At 36.6% G+C, this 23,041-nt stretch overlaps 1 protein-coding gene across 6 annotated transcripts in view; it reads right to left on the bottom strand.

The window, feature by feature from the left end:
- LOC150088181 (rho guanine nucleotide exchange factor 10-like protein) overlaps window positions 1–23,041 on the bottom strand; it is a 465,691-nt gene that overhangs the window by 407,121 nt on the left and 35,529 nt on the right. For all 6 annotated transcript variants that reach the window (XM_090369366.1, XM_090369362.1, XM_090369365.1 and 3 more), the window contains exon 2: window positions 13,884–15,025. In XM_090369366.1, the coding sequence (XP_090225492.1) occupies window positions 13,884–14,763 (880 nt within the window). In that variant the 5' untranslated portion in view covers window positions 14,764–15,025. The remainder of the gene's footprint in view (window positions 1–13,883; window positions 15,026–23,041) is intronic.

The following is a 23,041-nucleotide window of genomic DNA, read 5'->3' as shown; positions in this document are numbered from 1 at the left end:
GATTGGGGAATAAAAAAAGATAAATTTAAAATCCAGAAAATTAATCATACCTTAAATGTCATAATTTATAAAAATATGAATAGTGGAGTAGTGTCAGGTGTAATTCAAATTGCACAATAAAAATGCTGTTGTTGATGGGGATTTTAAGTGCAATGGCTACTTAGGCCATATTGCACTTATGATAGTGGTTCATACTGCCTGTGTTGGTTGATTTAGAAGCAGTTAAAAATGGCTATACAATCCTATTTGTTTTAAGAAGGAGAAGAATTCTGTGAGATTTGATTTTTTGCCTATGACATGGCTAAGCAACAAAGGTTCCTTTAAACTTGCCAGAGAAATGAATGACGGCAGTCGAGCATTATTATATAGAGTACATTCCAGAAGTATGTGCTTGACTGTGAGTGGTGTATGACAGTGATTACACTGAGGAGGGTCATTTCCTGACAAAAGGAACAGATGGGTTAAATGAGTATGGCCGATTCTGGCTCTGGCTAGAATTACTTCTTCTTGTCTGTTTGCAATGAGGCTGGAAGCCCATAATTTTGGTACAGGTTTAATTTGAAGTAGTTTATTATGAATTTGCACTTGCCATTGAAGGGCCCACTGATCTTTACATATACTTTGTATATTCATTTTATAATCTGTAAACAGTACTAGATAATTGGTTAGGGCTGAGCTGGATGGATGTTTAGCAGCATCATTTGCAACTTCATTTCCTGGTATTCCGGTGGCCTGGGATCCAGAAGAAGATAACCTTTTGCTGATGCTCTCTGAGATGTATCAACTGTGATCTGATGAGCTTTAATAACGGGTGAGTAGGTGGGGTTTAGTTTTGCATGGCTAATGAGGAACTTTGACATATGGAAAATATTTTCTAAAGCAAATTTTTATGAACTGACTGTATAAGAGCAAATTTCCAAGCAGAAGGGAAAACATCAGTGAAATAAGAAAGTGTAAAAAGGCAACACAGAACAGGAGTAAGCTCAGGGAGCACAGGTTTTGAGAACAAGTGGTGAAATACCATCAGGACCAGGTGCTTTCTTGGCATCATTCGTTGGGGCTAAGCTGGATGGATGTTTGGCGGCATCATCCGCAATTTCATTTCCTGGTATTCCAGTATGGGGATCCAGCAGAAGATAACCGTTTGCTGATGCTCTCTGAGACGTATCAACCGTAATCTGATGAGCTTTAATAACGGTTGAGTTGGTGGGGCTTAGTTTCGCATGGCTAATAAGTAACTTTGCGAGTCTGTGTATATTATGCTCTTTTGAATTGACATATGGAAAATATTTTCTAAAGCAAGGTTTATAAGAATATAATTCAGTCATGTAACTATAGGAATACCTCGCATAACGCGGTTTCAAACAGCGTGAGTTTCGCTATAGCGTGGTTTACAAATTGAAAAAAATTAAAGAAAAAAACTGTGTAAACTAAGATGATCAGTTATTTTTCAAAATAAAAATATAGTACATACTTCACTTATATTCTTTTGGTATGTACATACTGCAATAAAAATCATTTGTACTGTACTTAGTAGTATTTTTCATTTTTATCATTTTAGCTTTTGTTTTTTTGAAAGAACTTTGTGTGCATCAATTTACAGTAAACAAACACCTATATATTTTTGCAATTTGACCCATATAATCAAATTGTCGGAACGCATTACATTAATATACATACTAATAATAGCTTGATCACAGTTTCGCATAGCACAGTATTTTTTTGGCACGAATTAATCACGCTATGCGAGATATTCCTATCTACACGTTGGAAGAGATCGAGAAATAGTAGTATCAGAGAGTACCACTGCTGCACCTGATCCACTCTCAGACTTCGATCCATTATATATTTTAGCGGTCAGGATAACGTTGAGTATGTTCAATGTGTAGCTGTTGGATGATAATGTTTGATAGAGTGTTTTCCCCACTGATGGGAATAATTGTCAAAAGATGACATGATGACAGACCATGGAGGGTCAAGATCTATAGGATCTTGAAAGATTTTATTGAAGTGTATATCCCAATTTTCTGCTAGTTGCTTTAACCTAACACCAGCAGGTCGAAATGGCTGAGGTTTGTTTCTATAGAAGGTCATAAACTGCGGATCATAAAGTATTGACCAATTAGGATGGGTCACCTAGCTTTGGACCTTGGTTGCATAGTTCAAGGGCAACATCTTTCTCCTGATATTTAGAGGAGGTTCATGGGCTTCAACATACAAACTTTACACTAGAGATGTTCTGAACACACTTAGTGCTGTTCTAAGAGCCGAGTGTTGAATAGGGTTGAAGAGAGATAAAGAACTCTCCCTAGCAGAATCGAAGATAGGCGTGTCGTAGTCCAGGCACGACCTGATTATGGATCTGTATAAATGAAGCAGGCTATAATGATCTGCACCCCATGTTGTGTCCGATAAGACTCTGAGTATGTTCAGTTTTTTTGACAAGTAGTCCGGAGATGTTCAATGTGCTTTTGGAAGTTTAACTTACTGTCAAAAAATAATCCTAGTTGTTTGTTTGTTTGTTTGTTATTTGGTTTTTAGGAGCATTAGCAACTAAGACCATATTGCTCCGGGATATGCAGTGGTCATTCCCTGACCTTTCCGCATCCTCTGTATTTGGTGGTGAAGGGCTCAAACCCTGGTCTAATCAAGAAGCGTGTGCTACGCACTGCTGCTCCTTCCCATCTGGCTACGGAGGCGCCATAATCCTAGTAGATGAATACTATTAGCTATGGGAAGAGGATGGTTATTCGAGTGGAGCTCGGGTTCAGGATGCATATTGCGTCTGGTACAGAAGTGAATGGCAGTAGATTTCTGGCTGGATAGCCTATAACCATTTTGTGTCATCCATGTCAGGATGCAATCGACTGATATTTGTAGTTGGCATTCAACGTAATGCATGTTTTGAGAATGACAGGAGATTGTGAGATCGTCTGCGAAAAGGTACAAATCTACAGTTTTCGGAATGAGTTCGATTATATGGTTCATTCTCATTGCAAACAAGGTGGCACTAAGAACAGACCCTTGTGGAATTCCTTCTTCTTGGATAAAGTTCTTAGAGAGGGTTCCCCGGTAACGAACTTGAAAGGATCTCTGTTGAAGAACATTTTGGATAAAATATGGTAAATTACCTCTCAGGCCAAGAGAATGTAGATCTTTTAAGATGTCGAAACGCCATGTAGTGTCAAAGGCTTTCTAAAGGTCAAGACAGACCATGACAAGATGTTCCTTTTTGATGAAAACATTTCTGATGTTTGTCTCTGCTTTGATCATGAGATCCAATGAAGATCTGTTTTTCCGGAATCCAAATTGGTTGTTGTTAATCAAGTTTTGGGCCTCGAGGAACCAAGTGAGACAGCAATGTAACATTTTCTAGAGGGTTTTGCTGAGACAGCTGGTAAGGGATATCGGCCTGTAATTTTGCAGAACAGAATGATCTTTACCAGGTTTTGCAATTTCTAACACATAAGAATGATGCCAGGAACTTGGGAAGGTATGTTTAGAAAAAATTCAATTGAAAAATATGAGCAACAAGGAGAGTGATCTTTGATCCAAATTTCGGAGCATCACATAATATATCCCATCAGGGCCAGCAGCACTGTTTCTTGAGTTGGTAAAGGATTTCTGCAGCTCAAGCATGGTAAATGGTTTATTATAAGGTAAAGCAGAATTGCTAGTAAAATTTAGTCTGGATTTCTCTGCAACTGTTTTAAGTTTTTGAAATATCTGATCATAAGCGATAGAAGAGGACAACTGAGAAAATACGATTCCCAGTGCATATGATATTTCTGTAGGAGTAGAAAGCTCCTGCCCATTCCAGTTCAGTAGTGGGGTGGATAAAGGAAGAAATTTACTGTTTAAACATTTTATTTTTCTCCAGATTAATCTGATATCAGTATTTTTTTTTACTGATGAAGCAAATTTAATCCAGTTTTCTTGTTTTGCTTTATGTCTGATATAACGAGCTTTTACTCTATGACATTTATAATTAATAAGATTGGAGGTGGTTGGATGTTTGCGGAAAAGGTTCCACGCTTTTTCTCTTTTTTCGCATTGTTGCAGTCTTCATTCCACCAGTAATTTATTTTTCATCTATATATTGCTTGATATTGAGGAATGGCAGCAGGCACGGTTGTCAGAATTTGATTTGTGATGTGCTCGGTAACACTATTGATGGAACAGGACTAAATGGTATAGTTGTCAAATGATATGTGCATTCTGTATTTTGTCCAGTCAGCACTTGAAATTTCCATTTAATTGGATTTTCCGTTGGGAAGGAATAGGACATTTGAATTTTGTAGATTATCGGATAATGGTCACTGCTATAAGGATCACTCAGAGTTACCCAATCTATACTTGGAAAAAGGATTGGGGAATAAATGGAAAGGTCTGTTGCAGATGTTGAACCTGTAGAGAGATGGATATACATAGGAGAGCCAGTATTTAGTAAAGTTAAATTCTGCCTGTCAATCAACATTTCAATAAGCTTGCCTCATCTGTCTGAGATAGGGGAACCCCATAGTGGATGATGGGCATTAAAGTCTCCTGGTAAACAAAATGGAGATGGTAACTGCAAAACAAGATCTTCGATTTCCTGTATAGTATAATGATGATTTGGCAGAAGGTGGATTGAAACCAGTATCAGAGTAATACCATTTACAACGCATATGGCAACGGCTTCTAAAGCAGTTTGTAAAGGGATGCGTCTGGAGGGGATGCTTGAATCCACGAGTATTGCTACTCCTCCGTGAGCACTGTTAGTGCCAGCTCTGTCTTGTCTGAACATAGTATAATTTTTGATTGTAATTGAGACCTGAGGTGTCAAATTCATTTCCTGCAAGCACATTGCAAAGAGGTCTGTAGTGGTGAATTAATTCATGGATATCATCAATGTTACTGTGAAGGCCTATACAGTTCCATTGGATAATATGTTCCATTATTTGGAAATTTAAGAGGGAGATGAATCTGTCTGCTTTTTATGAGTGGGTTGTTTATGATGATCTAGTTTAGAATTTTCTTTTTAAATCTCTTTAAAAGTTACAGCTGTCAGTTACAGGCTCTGCAAAAACGATAAGTGTTTGCCTTTTATTTACATGATTGTTATTTTATATTGTACTTAATACGTAGTCATATAGTTATAGTTACGCTGGTTATTTTTTATTTTTAATTTAGATAAAGAGTTTTTGTGGATTTTACTTATGATAGGTAAAACCGTTATTTCATTCCATTTTTGTAGCCATTGTTTTTGGATATAGTGGTAGGGAATTCAATTTTTTTAATTGAGGTAGCTAGGTAGCTCTAATGCATAATTATATAGTAATACGCTTCACTGTTTCTATTTAATAGTTTCTATTCAAATACTATTGATATTTAACTTATTGATTTTATTAATTTAAACTACCATGCCCCAGACAAGAGCAGCAAAGCAACGGGCACAAAGTGGCAGGAGTGCTGTGACTCGGGGGAGAACTGAGGGGGGCAATTCTCCAACGCATCACAGCCTAAAAAAATGTGCAGCTTGTGAAATGTTTGCCGAACTCTCTGGAACGGAACATGATATTGCCATGGGGGATGTCTTTGTGTGTGCGCGATGTAAGGAGTGTAAGGAAATCAGGCGACAACTCAGCGTTGTTATGGGCCTATATGAGAGTTTGAAGGACAGGGTGGATGCCCTCGAAAGATCTAAACTGAGGGGGCCCACCAGGCTCTCAGCTGCCCACATCAACGCCAGAGCTTGCACTTGGTCATCACGCAACACAGCGGCAACCTCCAAGGCAGATTGCGCTGGTCCCACAGGAACTAGTAGTTGTTGGTGACTCTATTGTCAGGGAAACGGGGAACATCCTTTGTAAAAAGGATAGGTGGAACAGGACCAGGGTATGTCTGCCAGGGGCAAAGGTTGATGACGTTGTAGAGCGGATATCATCTTTTAAGGGCACAAAAGGTGATATAGTTGTACACGTTGGCACTAATGATATTAAGAGTAGGAGACCGGCGGAATTACTCAACAAGTACAGGTCACTGTTGAAAAAACGCGGTGAAATAGGGTTGAATTTGAAAGTGTCTGCAATTCTGCCCAGACACGATAGGAGGGAGTACATGATGAGAGCCTTGTCGATCAATTCGGCCCTGGAAAGATTGTGCAAGGCTCAAGGGGTAGAATTTTTTTCAGCCTGGACTGTACTTGTTAACAGGAGAGATTGCTTCTACAGGGATGGGATACACTTAAAAAGAAAGGGTGCAAGAATATTTGCTGATGCTATCGAGGCAGTGTTAGGTGGGTCGGAAAACTGCTAGTTTGGGGAGATACAAAGACTAATAGTTTAACAGTAACTGCAGGCAGAGGTGAAGGTGATTCTTGCACAACTTCTATTAGAATAAGAAGCGACCTGGAGCGAGGGGTGTTGGGGGTTTCAGGGACGGATGGCAGTCATCATGGAATAGTTGGGTATATGGGATGTGTTAGGGTAACAAGGAATAGGCATAGGAGCATGTATGCTTGCATGTATACCAATGCTAGAAGTATAGTAAATAAATTTGATGAATTTGAAGTGTTGGTCAAGACATCAAAGGCGGATATTGTTGGGATAGCAGAAACGTGGTGTCACAAAGATATAAGGAATGCAGAACTGGAATTTGGGGAGTACAATGTGTACAGAAAGGTTAGACAGGACAGAAAGGGAGGGGGTGTTATGCTGTTAATTAAGAAAAACATAAAATCAAAGGAAGTGCACCCAGTTAATATAGATGAACTGTGCTCTGTTGAGTCAGTTTGGTGTGAGATAAGCACTGCAAAAGGAAAAATAAGAGTAGGAGTGTGTTATAGGCCTAATGACTTGAATGAGTACAATGACCAATTGTACAGAGAAATAGAGTGGGCCAGTAAATCAGAATGTCTTATAATGGGGGATTTTAACTTCCCAGATATTGACTGGAACTTGTGGGTTGGTCACTCACACACTAGTCAGACTTTTGTGGATTTATTGGATGATTGTTTTCTGCAGCAGCATGTTCGAGAGGCAACCAGAGAAAGTAACACTCTTGATCTGGTTATCAGCAGTGATCATTCGTGTATTAAGAATTTGCAGATAAAGGAACCACTAGGTGGCAGTGATCACAGTGTGCTGAAGTGGGATTTACTCAAAGAGGTAACTACCGTCAGGGGTAAAGGAAAGGGTTTTTGCTTCCGTAAAAGGGAGTACAGTGGTCTCAGACAGTTTTTAAATTCTGTACAGTGGGATCAACTGACGATGTTACAAACAGTAAATTCTAAGTGGGAAGCATTCAAAGTATTAATCGTGGAAGCTACTAGACTTTATATACCGATTAAGAAATATCGTTCAAGGTTTAGGCCTAAATGGTTATCAAATGAACTAATGAGACTCGTGACAGAGAAGGAAAATGCATGGGATGCATATAAATTATCAGGTGACGCAGAAGCCTGTGGCAGATATAAGCTAGTCTGTAATCAGGTCACAAAGGAGGTTCGGCAGGCGAAGGCGGATTACGAGAAATCTTTGGCAAAAGATGCTAAGAAAAACAGCAAGGATTTCTTTACTTATATAAACTCTAAAAGGAAGGGGATGAATATGATTGGTCCACTTGACATCGATGGTTCGACTGTTGATGATCCTGCTCAGATAGCAAACAAACTGAATGAGTATTTTGCATCTACATTCACACGTGAGGTATTATTACAATTTGAAAATGGAAGAAGGTTATCAAATTGTAGCAGTGTGCTTAATGATTTTGTAATAACTGAGAGCAAAGTGGAGGAGAAATTGTTGAAGTTAAACATAAGAAAGGCACCTGGGGTGGATGGGATCTATCCAGTTATTTTAAAGGAGGCGGCAAAGCAACTAAGCAAACCCTTAGACATAATTATGAGAGCATCCTTGGACTCAGGGGAGGTTCCCACGGACTGGAGATGTGCAAATGTGTCCCCAATTCACAAAGGTGGATCGAAGGGTGACACGAGTAATTACAGACCAGTTAGTTTAACTTCTGTTCCGGGTAAAATAATGGAGTCGCTGGTTAAAGATGCATTGCAGGATCATCTAGACAAGACTGCAGCAATAATTCAAACACAGCATGGGTTTGTTAAGGGAAAGTCTTGTCTGACAAATTTGATTGGTTATTATGATGTGGTCACAAAGGAACTGGATGCAAAAAATAATTTCGATATCATATACTTGGATTTCAGGAAAGCTTTTGACACTGTTGCGCATGGAAGACTACTGTACAAATTGGAGCAGAATGGTATTAAGGGTAAATTGCTACAATGGATAAAAGGATGGTTAAGTGGGAGAAGACAGAGGGTGGTAATCAATGGGTGCTGCTCTTCGTGGACTAATGTTATTAGTGGAGTCCCACAGGGTTCGGTGTTGGGTCCACTGTTGTTTTGTGTATTTATCAATGATATTGATGAAGGTATATCAGGCTTAATGTCGAAGTTTGCAGATGACACAAAGGTTGGCAGGGTTGTTAATGACAGTAATGGCAGTGTGCTACTGCAACAGGATCTAGATAATTTGGGCAGATGGGCTAAGAAGTGGCAACTGAAGTTCAACCTTGACAAATGCAAAGTACTGCATATGGGTAGAAGTAACCCCAGAGAAACGTACCAACTGTGTGGTACTACACTTAAGGTGGTAGAAAATGAAAAAGACCTGGGAGTAATTGTGCAGTCAGATATGAAGTTTTCTGAGCAGTGCAGACAGGCTGCTAGGGCGGGTCATGGGGTTTTGTCAATGATATATAGGAATTTTGCTAGCAGGGAAAAGGAGGTGATTGTCCCTCTGTATAAGGCAATTGTCAGGCCACGGCTTGAGTACTGCGTACAGGTCTGGAGGCCTCATTTTAGGAAGGATGTAGATTTGCTTGAGCGTGTACAGAGAAGAGCAACACGATTGGTGAGGGGAATGAAGGGATTCTCTTACCAAGAGAGGCTTAAGTTCTGCAAATTGCAGTGGCTGGAGACTAGGCACCTGGGCGGTGATCTGATTGAGGTCTATAAGGCCTTGAATGGGTTGAGCACGCTGAATTCTGATGGGATCCTTCCACTTGTTCAGATTACCAACCTATGGGGACATAAGTTCAAATTAAGAAAGGACAGATGTAGAATAGATGTGCGGAAATTTGCCTTTAGCCAGCGGGTGGTTAATTGCTGGAACAAACTTCCATCTGTCGTTGTGGAAGTTGATAGGTTAAATAAATTTAAGGAGGAACTGAACAGGCATTTGGAGGGAATGGTGTGATTTTTTTTTTTTTTTTTTTTTTTGGCTGATGCTGCATAAGCTCCTACACTTGCTTTCTTGCATCATGTGCCACAACTACTACTACTACTACTACTATTTCACCAACTGCATGTAATTCAAGAAGATCTTCTTGAGTGATCACACCATCGTTATCCATTCTTGTTGAGGGTGGTTGATTAACCTCAACAGGATCTGATTTTTGCAGTTTTTCTGCTACTTTAGTGTGGGTTGTGTTGGAACTGTGAGAGGTGTATGTTACTTTGATCTACTGTCTTTGGTTTAGATGTAAGCTGGGTCGATAGAACTGATTGAGCCCAGTCTGCGATTGATTTGTCTGGAAAGAGAGTGACACTTCCATCTGACATGCCTACTGATTGGTAAGAGTGGACAGCTGAAGCATAAGAGCTTTTTGGCATGATTAGTTTAATTTGTTTTCTAGCTTCTTGATATGAGACTTTATTTTCAGTCTTGTATTTTCGTATTTTGTTCCCTAGCTTCCAGAGATCACATTATTTAGAGTATGCTGGATGGTTGCCCCTGCAATTAGGACACTGTGGAGTTTGTGCCTTGCATTCTGATTGGGTATGAATTATAGAGCCACAGTTTAGACATGTTGAAACTCCACGGCATGTTGTCTGGGAGTGACCAAATTTCTGGCATTTGTAGCATTTTAAGGGATTTAGGATAAAGGGTCGAACACTGCAATTTAAGTAACTTTCTTTGAATGAAGCTGGTAGATTCGGTGATTTTGTATCATGATTTTTTTTTTGCTTGGGTTACATTTTTTTCCTTTAGTTCCTGGACTATTTCTTCTTCAGAAACACTGAATAGATCCCACTCCATGATCACTCCCTTGGATGAATTCAGGGTGTTATGTGGAGCGACTTGAATTGGAATTCCGCTTAAAGTAGTGAGTCTTAATAGTAGTTCAGAGTGTCTTGGGTGAGAGGTCTCTATTAGCAAGTCCCCGGATTGGAGCCATTTCACCATTTTTGGTAATTCTGCTGCATTTTCCAGGCATCGTTGTATGATGAAAGGGGAGAGCTTACTAACAGGTTGTGCCAACAGAGAATGGATAATCAGGAAGGCTGGTGATTCCTGTCTGCTAGCATCTTTTTTCATTCTCTCTTCAAGATAGAGAAGTCATGGTCCGTTTCATGGTTTTCACATTGAGCACTCTTGGGCTCTGGACGAGGAAATTCAGGATTTCCATTTCTGCTCCTTTTAGCCCTGGGGTTGGTTTATCCTCCTGGTTACCGGGCCTGCCACATGGAGGCAGGAGTGGTGCCACCAGTGACCAAGCAATAAGAAGTTAGTGGTTAGTGTGTTACAGAAGTTAGTTATATATACAAAAGAAAGGTATCTTTCCTTTCTTGAAGGAGGCTTTCTTCTTTATTTAAAAAGAAGCCAGAAAATAAATAATTTTGAAAGTAAAGGCTTTAGAAACCTTTAACCACTTCTTTACAGAAAATACACTTTGAAATTCACTTTGGAAATTGCTAGATACTCACTTGGCACTCGGGGCCAATAAAAATGCAACACACATGATAATTTTATTAATACTACTATTTAGAAAAAAAATTTAATAAAATGGATATTTTATTTGGCAATATATTAAATTTTTAGAATTATTATGATATACACATGCTTACATTCAAAAACTAGAAATGTAACCCAACATACAAACATCAATTACATGAGACCTGAACCGACCCACTTGTGAGTAACCCGCAGGTACCCAACTCGATGCAGGACTCTACTGAAAACAAGACTGAAGACAACATCATCAGGCAACCCTGCAGAACATCAACTAGGAGTTTAGGGCATCAACAGGGGTGGAGGTCTGTACAAACAAATGAAGTGCAATCTTAATTTTCATTGGAGAGCAGTGGCAAATATGTCAAACATCAACTGCAATCAGCAGTCTTGTCTTGCCTTTCATGGTGCAACAAACACCATTTCCACTGCCCTATAGACACCACTATGTCCATAGAGCACTGAAAATCAATGACAGATATTACTACATCCTATCCTGATCAGATGGGTGGAAATAAGTGTGGATGATGCTTAGAAAACATCTGCGGATCGAGTGCACTAACTATGCGAACAATGAAGTTCAAAAGAGATAGGTCTATGATGTTGGGCTGTTTATCAGGGTATATGGCCTAAGACCTTTGGTGGTTATATGGGAAACCCTCCTGAATGCAAATGCTTACCTTAACATTTTGGACAATTCCATGCTCCCTACAATGTGGCAGTTCTTTTGTACAGAACCACATTTGTTTCAATATAATGTCTCATGAGAGCCTGCTAGTGCTGTTCAAGAATGGTTCATGGATATAAATGTACAAAGGGTGAAATGGCTGGAGATAATCCTGATTCAAACTCCATAGGGTGAAGTGGAATGGGTGAGAGCCAGATCAACATGTCCCACATCAGCAAATCGATGACCTGCTGCAGTCTATTACTCATTGGTTGTAGAAAACCTACCTAGGAGGATGTAGTGTGTCAGTGGCCAAACCAGGACACTATTGAAGCGAGTGGCAGTGACAACAATGTGAAACCAATTTGTGTTCAAATACTTTTTGGAGGTAACTTTTTGGTGGTTGTAACCTGGTTAGACCTTGTGTTCTGCAACTTTAAACTTACATGAATGCCGAGAAAACAGTTCCAAAAAGTCATTTTTTTTAGTAGCTGAGACTTTTGAGTTCCACATTCACACTACAAGTAGCATATACCAACAAAAAGCCTTGAGCATCAAGACTCATAAATATATAAATAAATATTCTTGAAACAACCAATCAAATCGCAGAATTGCAATTCGTTGTTCTGAGAATATTTGAGGTCATAATTGCTTAATATACTTGTGTACATAAAGCAAGTATTATAAATAAGGCCTATTATTTATTTTTTTTTGGATTTTAAGTGTGTAACTTTTTAAGAAATTCAAGATAAAATTTAATATTAATATTTGATTCTCTTGAAAACTTTTTCTCTGTTAATACAGTTATTAATATAATACAGCTTATTTCCAGTGATTCAAAATAGGCTCAAGTCAAGTTTTGTGCATTAAATGGAATCTGTTACTTAAATGGAATTTGTGATCATCTGTAAGTTAAATTTTATTATTTTTTTTAATAGAAAAAAACTCTGAATATCAATTAACCCTTCTGTAATTTTGCATTACATAAATTGAGCTTACATATGCTCAATTTTTCCTACATTCTATTAATATTTTGGAAATAAACAAGGAGTTACCTTTTATTTAATCCATAAGATTTCTTCTTTCCCAAATCTCCTTATACGAATAAATTACAAAATGATAATTAAAACAAAATTACATAATTAAAATAATTTAAAACTCAATGTATTCCTCACTACTGACACACAGACAGTCCAACACTCCAGGATCACAGCGGTGAACTCCACCCCAACCCCAGAAATATTAAACCCCCCATGCAACCTCTAGTGAAGGAAGACATTTTGTCATAAACGTGAAATTGGAATACAAATAAAATACTATTAAAAGAAGATAAAAGTACGATAAAACTATGCAATTAAAAATTCCTCATTGGAATACAAATAAAATACTATTAAAATGCGATAAAACAAATAAATTATAGGATTCCTCCCTTAAGCAGACTAAAACTTTGACTATTGTCATGTTCACAGGATGGAATGAAACTAACGAAACAGGTGTATGTTGGGAATCTTATAAATAGGAGATTAGTCTTTGGTATGCACGAATCAAATATGAGAAATCGACGACGAACGTTAAGAGTTTTTTTGTATTTTTATTTCTAAAGTCTCAGCAAACTTAGTATAATTATGGTGAATACTTAAAATTTGGCTTCTTTAAACAGGAATGTGTGGTTTTCATTTATCGCATGGAATGCTAGTTCCAATGCGTTCACGCATGATGCACGCACTGATGCTTCATGTTGCATAATTCTCGAGTTTAAAATACATCTATGTAATTTTGAGAAAGATGAATGTATGCAAAATGTAATTTTGCATACATTCATCTTTCTCAGCATAGCAAATGTCTCAAATGTCTTCAAAAAATCACACGTGGTGATAAGGTTAAAAACAGTACTTCGGTGTGTTGATCCAAAATGGAATATTTTTTAAAAAACAAAATTTACTAGTATGATTAAATTCAAAATGGATATAAATTTTACAAAGTTCCTTTTACTCATAAAAAAAATGAATGCAAATGAAAAGAATTCTGCTTTTCGGCATTAAAATGATTATACTTAATTTCAGATACATTAAATATGTGGCAAATAAATTCAATCAAACCTTTTTATTAAATTAAACTAGCATTTTATTAAAATAAAATCCTTCCACTGAGAGAAACAAAAAGTATCAGGCTTACTGTGATGTAACATACACTAAAAAAAAAAAGATTTATTTAATTATGATTAAGTCAAATTAGCATTTTAAATCAGTATTCATATTAAATTAGTTAATTAGATTTAAATTAGCACTCTTAGGCTGAGAGAAATGGAAAGACAATAAAAAAATAAACTTCAACCATATCAGTTAATGCAATTTCACTGATTTCCAACATAAAAATGCACTGCTCATAAGAAAAAGTTGAAACATTAGTTTTTATCTCCTCACCTTTCTGAATTCCATGCTCTTGGCCTCTTTTGGAAGTAGATGATGATGATGGGCAAAAGTCTGCTTGCTGAAGAATATATTCATTCATCACTCGACGTCCTAAACTTGCTGTTTCAGGTTTTGTGACCACTTGTCCTGTTTTCCACCTTGAGTTGGCAAAATATAAAGGGGGAGTTCCAGGTGTACTTACATGAGTATTTTTCACTTCAGAATTAGGAGTCTGTTCATTGGTTTTAGGCATCTCATTTTCTGTGGCTACTTCTTCAGGGCATGGTGCTTCATCAGGCATAAGCATAGCTTCCACATCTAAATTTAAATTTTCTAATATCTGTGCATGTCGCTGTTGCACCTTTGCCACTTCATCTAAAATAACTTTTGAAGAATACCCTGATGACCGATCTGTATCCTGCATTTTGTTTGTTTCACTTCTATAAATTACAGAAAAACCTTGTATACTACCTGAATAACATGCAGAATCAACTGAATGCTCATAATCTGGAATTTCTTCATAAATATTTGGTTCTGAAGTTCTTCTCTTATGATGAACATCGACACTTTTTAAAGATAAACTCTCACCTCCAGCAATTGTTTCTCTTCTGCCATAACACGCACTGGGCGACATGTAGACTCCATTCTGAATCAAAGAGTTTGAACGATGGTACATGGGATACTTTTTCTTCTTCTTCTTCTTCTTCTTTTTTTGATAGTTAGATTTTTCAATATCTCCGGTTGAAATATCAGGCTCAATTGACAATAAAGGATTGTCAAAGCCATGTCCCTTATCATATGCATGTTCAGCCTTCTCACTAGTAAGGTTTTCTAGAGATAAATTTGCTTTTGGAAGAATTTCACTATAGTAATAAGGGGCCTTTGTTGCCATTTCCAATTCATCATCAAGCCAATAACAATGTCATTTGAGATGGTCTATTTAAAAAGGCAATTGGTATAGGATATAAAATAGTAATAGTTATTAACTATTACCAGTGTGTACGTGTCTGTGTGTGTGTGTACATGTGTGTGTGTGTGTCTGTGTGTGTGTGTATATATATATATATATATACTTGAAATTTTTGCTTTACATTTTGAGGTAGGCAATTTTCTTCAATCTTTCTGCATTGTGACACAGAAGTTATATCAAGTATCTGTAAAAGAAAATTAATATAATTAATAACATCCCTTATTAGCAGAAGGTAACAAAGCATCACAATTTTAATATAATATACTATAATATAATTTAAATACACAGGGATTCCATAAAAGAATTACAGAATTCAGGTTTTCAAACTAAAATATTTAATGAACATTTCAATATATTATTTTCATACAAGCTTTGTTTGCAGCTCTGCATACATTCAACCTGTAATTCAGCTACTGCCATGTACGGCTAACATATACATTGAACAATTGTAGCTCAGAGTTACCAATTGTCCATAAAAATACAACACTTAAAAATTTTCAGGGAAGGAGAGGAAGCAGAAGTAAAAGAATACATACACCTCATATATATATATATATATATATATATATATATTATTTTATCTTTCTATTGTGGTTTATTGTGTTTATTTTCTTAATTACGGGTGTTTTCTACTCATAGGTATTATGGTTAATACATTACTGGTCTTTAAGCTAGCCTAAACTCGGTTATCTTAAATGCCCAGGGCCTATTCATTTATTATTTTTCAACTTGTTACGTATTGCTAAAGAAATTGTCATATTAATTATAGATGAAAAACTGTAGCAATACTACTTTATGACAAAATGATAAAATATTAAACATTTTTATACATTTATTGTATTACATCTTTATACATATTTGTATTACATCACATGGTCGTCAATCCCCTACTTCATCGGGGGCTTTGAGCGGATTGACGGTCCATTCGATGTAATGCATTACTTACTTACCCGTTTCTGTTTGTATCTATCACAGCTTTGCTATTTTATCCGATACTGAATTCTAAGTTTCTTTTAAATTCCCATTTTTGTCCCTTTCCCATTGCTATTAGTTAAATAGGTATTATTTATTATAAATTTATTATGAACCGAATTAATATCCCATAATTTCTACAGCAACTGTGATAGAATACACAAAGCCCAACGGGTGAGTTTTTTAAAAAATTACAATAACTTTACTTACTTGATGTGTATAAGTGGAGGTCGTAGTGTCGAATCAGGAAAGTTTCCCATCCTACTTGATGTGTTTCGGTGGAGGTCGTCGAGTCGAAAAAGGAATGTTTCGCACCCTTAACTTGTTTTATAGATGGCTATTTTTATGGCTTTGTCGCTTTAGCGTTTCCCTGTGTTCCGATGGTGTTTTGGCGGAAGTCCCCGAACTTCAGGCCAAGGTCTATTATGGTGGTTTTGTGGCAGGTTAAATGAATTTATTTAGTTGTGTATTTACAATATTTTTACATTTATTTTATGTCTCACCTCGGACAGTGCCGATACCGCTTTTCCAAGGCGTAACAGCACTTGTTTGTCCAGAGGCAAAACTATATACATATATACAGCCTCTTACTATGGGAGAGGGGGGGGGGTTTAATTTTGGCAATAGGTTGTAGTGCAGTCAGGCGACGAGCCTCGCCTGAGTGCAATAAACCTAGTAAATAAGGGGATACTCTTCTGAGTAATTACTATTATATTTTTAGTTGGTTTTTTATAAAAGTATATGGGTCTACATTGGGATGGTGTTTTCTAATATTTGCGTATATGGCAGTTCTTACGTGATATCTACTGTATTGTTTGGGAATTTTGTTTCTATCCAGCGTTATAATGAGTTTTTTAATGGCTATATTTCCACTATTTATATTGTTGCATATTTGTAATAGTCTGTTTGTAATAGTCATCCACCCAGACAAAATATATACACATCACCATGATAAAAGAGATCATTTTAATTTCGAAACAATAAAACTCACACACTGGGAAAGTAACATAGCAAAGCATATACATGGTAATACCATAAGAAATCAGAAAACAGACTATTACAAATATGCAACAATATAAATAGTGGAAATATAGCCATTAAAAAACTCATTATAACGCTGGATAGAAACAAAATTCCCAAACAATACAGTAGATATCACGTAAGAACTGCCATATACGCAAATATTAGAAAACACCATCCCAATGTAGACCCATATACTTTTATAAAAAACCAACTAAAAATATAATAGTAATTACTCAGAAGAGTATCCCCTTATTTACTAGGTTTATTGCACTCAGGCGAGGCTCGTCGCCTGACTGCACTACAACCTATTGCCAAAATTAAACCCCCCCCCCTCTCCCATAGTAAGAGGCTGTATATATGTATATAGTTTTGCCTCTGGACAAACAAGTGCTGTTACGCCTTGGAAAAGCGGTACCGGCACTGTCCGAGGTGAGACATAAAATAAATGTAAAAATATTGTAAATACACAACTAAATAAATTCATTTAACCTGCCACAAAACCACCATAATAGACCTTGGCCTGAAGTTCGGGGACTTCCGCCAAAACACCATCGGAACACAGGGAAACGCTAAAGCGACAAAGCCATAAAAATAGCCATCTATAAAACAAGTTAAGGGTGCGAAACATTCCTTTTTCGACTCGACGACCTCCACCGAAACACATCAAGTAGGATGGGAAACTTTCCTGATTCGACACTACGACCTCCACTTATACACATCAAGTAAGTAAAGTTATTGTAATTTTTTAAAAAACTCACCCGTTGGGCTTTGTGTATTCTATCACAGTTGCTGTAGAAATTATGGGATATTAATTCGGTTCATAATAAATTTATAATAAATAATACCTATTTAACTAATAGCAATGGGAAAGGGACAAAAATGGGAATTTAAAAGAAACTTAGAATTCAGTATCGGATAAAATAGCAAAGCTGTGATAGATACAAACAGAAACGGGTAAGTAAGTAATGCATTACATCGAATGGACCGTCAATCCGCTCAAAGCCCCCGATGAAGTAGGGGATTGACGACCATGTGATGTAATACAAATATGTATAAAGATGTAATACAATAAATGTATAAAAATGTTTAATATTTTATCATTTTGTCATAAAGTAGTATTGCTACAGTTTTTCATCTATAATTAATATGACAATTTCTTTAGCAATACGTAACAAGTTGAAAAATAATAAATGAATAGGCCCTGGGCATTTAAGATAACCGAGTTTAGGCTAGCTTAAAGACCAGTAATGTATTAACCATAATACCTATGAGTAGAAAACACCCGTAATTAAGAAAATAAACACAATAAACCACAATAGAAAGATAAAATAATAATATGTACTCTGTTCGTACCCGGGCATTGCTAAAACAGCTACTGGGACAACAGAAAAATCTAGAAATAATTTAAGGAAAACCACTATAAAAGTATATTAAAAGTTAAATACAACATAAATTATCATATTACTAAAGAATAATATATATATATATATATATATACACTGGTGTTCAAAGAAATTGCATCACCCCTTAAAATTGTAATTGTCTTCCAAATAACTTAAGTATATGGCAATATTTCTTATTTTTTGCTTTACATTTTGAGGCTCTTTGAGATTGCATCAGATAAGATTGACAAGCATAGGTGATGACATAATATTGCATCAGCTGTTACTTTTAGCTATATAAGCACACTCTGCAAGAGTTGCAGTCATTCCTTGCTTGTGTCAGGATGGCGAGTTACGTGCAGTTGATGCCACAAAGAAAGAGTGCTATTGTTGCTTTACATGAGGAAGGATGTTTTTCCCGTCATATTGCTTATAGAGTGTAATCAGTCAACAGTGAGTATATTTCTTTCCTAACTCAAGAATACTGGTTCTGCTAATAGGCAAAAAGGAATCGGATGCAAACAAGTCTCTACGCCAAAATAGGACTGCGTTTTGAAGCGCTTATGCCTTAAAAACTGTAAAGCTTCTTCATCTGAGCTGAAAAAAGAATGGGAAGAACATACATGAGTGGTAGCAAGTGCAGTAACAGTCAGAAGATGCCTCTTCAAAAATGGATTTGTAGCACGTCATCCTAAGAAGAAGCCACTCCTCACACAAAAAATGAAAAAGGCCCGATTAATTTGGTGTAAGGAGCATGTTAAATAGACCCCCCGAGCAGTGGAAATCAATCAGTTATTTTCTCGGATGAGAAGAAATTCAACCTGCATGGCTCTAACGGGAGACAAATGATTCAGCGTAGACGTGGTGAAGAATACCATCCAGACTGTATGGTGTCTACAGTGACATTCTCTACCAGCCAAATGATATGGGGGGGGGGTGCATTTCGTATTGCAGGGCAAGTCACCTGCAGTTTATAAAAGGTTCCATAAATGCCAATGGATACCTGGCTATATCGGAAGGCAAAATTGCTGCCAACCATTAGTGACCATTTCAACCCGCCAAGTAACTGGACGACTCTGCCCCTTGTCATCGGGTGAAAAGTGTAAGTAGGCACTTATGTAGTTACTTTAGCTTCATTTCTGCATTAGAGGTTCAACAGTAATGTGTTTACATTTGTTACAGGTGAAAACATGGTTGGAAGAACAGTCCATTACAACTCTTAGCTGGCCAGGAAACAGCCCTGACCTGAACCCTACAGAGAACTGTTGGCATCGTGTGGAATCTGCAGTTGCCAGAAAGAAACCAAAGACCCTTCGTGAAATTCAGGAAGCCATAATTTGTGTCTGGAACCACGAACTATCAGTTGATTATCTTCAGAAATTGATCTTGTCAATGGCTTGACGGTGTGCTGCTGTCATCAGGGGCAAAGGCGGTTCAACTAAATATTAGTTTGTACCTGGTAAACTTTTCATTTTGTTTTCCATTTAAAATGATAAACCGAAGCAAATTCAGGGCTTCTGATAACGTTTCAGCAATAATTGTCCTGTTTACCAAAACTGTCAATATAAAGGTTGCAAATGCTCATGGAATATTTTGAGCACCTGTCAAATATTACTTAGCTTTGCCTTATAAATATTAATAAATATCTTTTGTTTATATTTCTATTTGTGATGCTAGTTCATTAATGTAACATACCATTGCAAAAAAGTGAAATTCCTAGGTGATGCACTTTCTTTGAACACCAGTGTGTGTGTGTACACACACACACAGTCAGACCTCTATATAACGAAATCGATCATTCGCTTGAAAAAATTCATTAAATAGAAACTTTATTTTATAATGAATGCCAATGAATAAGAGAATATGACCTTTTCAACGATTAAAAATACAAGTAACCCTTGTATAACATGGTAATTGGGTTCCTATAAAATCTTGTGTAGTGCAAAACCATGATATACAAAATTAAGAACCAGTACAAAAGGGGGGAGGGATTACGTTACAAAAGCTAACAAAAATAGACTTTTTTTTATAACTATTAGAAATTTAATTTTTATTAAAAACAGTAATAACTGAACAAATGTCTTACAGACTGTGATACATATAGTTCAGATAATGTATGTTCATTTAATTTTCTTCCTCTTCTTTGCTGCTAAGCACAATCAAGCAGGAACATTTTCTCTGTTGCAGATATTTTCACCTTCTGAACTTTCTTCTGCAGCATCTAGATTTTGTGTACCTTCTGCTCTCTTAAAAAAAAATCAGTAATCTGGGTTTGTTTGCTTTTCTTTGATAGATCTTTGTAAATTTCATGGTATGGAGCTAAGCATTTTTTAAGCTCCCTTTTGAACTTTATGCTACTTTCAGTCGAAGGATCTGCATTCAAAAAATAAGATTCTAATTGCTCGGCTAAATTATGGGAGTGAAGTTGAAAAAATGTGATTAATGATGTTGAAATTTCACATGTTGATTTAATGAGAAAACCTTTTGCGTCCACAGTTGAGTAAGGCTCCTGTGGTTGATGGCATATACCCTATAATCTTAAAGGAGACAGCAAGTGAGTGCATTGAGCCATTAAGGCTAGTTATGAGAGCATCACTGGACTCAGGAGAGATTCCGTTGGATTGATATTAATTGGAACATAAAGGTGGATCTAGGAGTGTAATGGGAAATTACCGACTTGCCAGTCTAACTTCAGTAGTAGGGAAAATCATGGAGGCAATGATCAAGGGTGGAATTCAGGATCATTTAGATGGAAATGAAATTCTGTAGGATACATAGCATAGTTCTGTAAAGGGAAAATAATGTTTAACAAATCTGGTTAGCCATTTTGACAGGTCACTCGTGAGCTCGATTTAGAGAATAATTTCAACATTGTTTATTTAGATATCAGCAAAGAATTTGACTCAGTCCCACATGAGTGGTTACTTTATAAGTTGGAGCAGGCTGGAATCATAGGGAAATTTCTTAGATAGATAGCACGATGGCTTGAGAGCACCAGGCAGGGGGTTGTGATAATTGGTTATTCCTCAGATTGGGTTAATGTAAGAAGCGGGGTTCCCCAAGGATCAGTATTGGGACCACTGTTGTTTTTGATTATCTTAAATGACATCTACGAAGGGATATAGGGTGTGATGTCTAAACTTGCAGATGATGTAAAGATCAGTAGAGCAGTTAACGATCGCTGCCAAGAATAGCTTCTTCAGAGTGATCTAGATAGACTTCCGGAATGGTCAGAAAAGTGGCAGCTATATGCTTTAATTCAGCAAAATGCAAGGTCTTACACCTAGGGAACAGCAGCCCCAAAATAACTTATACACTTGGTGGAGCTGAACTAAAGTCAGTAGTGGAGGAACAGGACTTGGGAGTTACGATACGGTCAGACATGAAGTTGTTTGAGAATCGTGGACAGGTTGCAAGGTGTCCTATCAATGATTTATCAAACATTTGTATTGTCCTTATCTCTACTAGCAAACATTTGTTAGTAGAGATAAGGACATTTTTTTTTTTTTAAATTAGTACCGAAAAACTGGTATTTTTGTATCAATACTGGTATTTGAATACCAGAAAAAAATTACCGGGATCCCGGTATTATAAGCCCTAGTGACCAAGCTTAAAGAGAAGCTTGTTTTACCACAGTAAAATAAGCTTTGTTATGTATTTTTGTATTTGCTACGTATTACATATAACCCATATCCCTCTTCTCCCATTGGCTGAATAAATATCATTGGGGGGAAAATTATTTTAATGTATAGGAAGAAATGGATTTTCCACAGTTGTATTCAGAAAAGATTGAAAAATAAATAGCAACAAAAATTTTGAATTACAGTAGAACACTATTGTTTTCCAAGGGAGTGGAGGTTTAGAACTTCTTATGAAGGAAAACTTCTTAGAAGGGAAAAGAACCTAAGGGTATGAAATATTAACAACACAAATAAATACATAAGTTAAAGATAATTTTTAAGTACTATTTCAGAATTTATAAATATTTTACTCTGCCTATGGGAGACATTTTTAAACTGAGTTCATCCTTTCAAATATAACCCTTCAATCCTTCCCTTCAAATTAGAAAATTTTAATATAATTAGCATAATTAATATTTGTAGCATTAAAATTAAACTGCCAAGGAGGGACGAACAATTAGGGCAAATGCAGTAGACAGACAAAAATACGGTTATTCTTTAAAGAATAAACCACCAAAAATACTAATAATAATATACAAAAGTAAATAAAGTATTATAAATTAAACTTTCAACACAACTTAAGAGATAAGACAGAGCAACAATCCACTAAGTAATTCAGAAATGTTCGGAACCATCAGAACTTAACAGCAAACGCTATCGAATTATGGATACTGATGAAAACAATTGCAATATGTCACTTCCATTATATCAAAATGTTTATACTAAAAGGTTTTAGGGCTGAAAGCCTCAGACTACGGAAAATTCACTAATTGACAAGTTAGTGCATAGCACCATTTTAGTTTGAAGTAAATCAAGAAAGTAGGTGAAACAGAATTGCTTTTATTATATCTCATATCGTGAATGCCTTCACAATGAGTTGCCTGGTATTTCACTACCTCGAATAAGCAATGTTTCACAAGTGGAGAAGACTTACTTATTCTTGGCGGATACCACCAACCAGTGGTGGTGGTATCTGCTGAGAATAAGTAACATTAATCTTCTCCACTGGTGAAACGTTGCTTATTCGAGGTAGTGCAATACCAGGAAACTCGCTGTGAAAGCATTCACAATATGAGATATAACAAAAACAATGCCATTTCACCTACTTCTGTGATTTCCTACGAACTAAAATGATACTATTCA

Source organism: Mastigoproctus giganteus, chromosome 3, assembly GCF_048544385.1.
Source record: "Mastigoproctus giganteus isolate SK-2022 chromosome 3, ASM4854438v1, whole genome shotgun sequence".
Lineage (NCBI taxonomy): Eukaryota > Metazoa > Arthropoda > Arachnida > Uropygi > Thelyphonidae > Mastigoproctus > Mastigoproctus giganteus.
The sequence above is the reverse complement of the archived record's forward strand: the minus strand, read 5'-3'. Positions and strand labels throughout refer to the sequence as shown.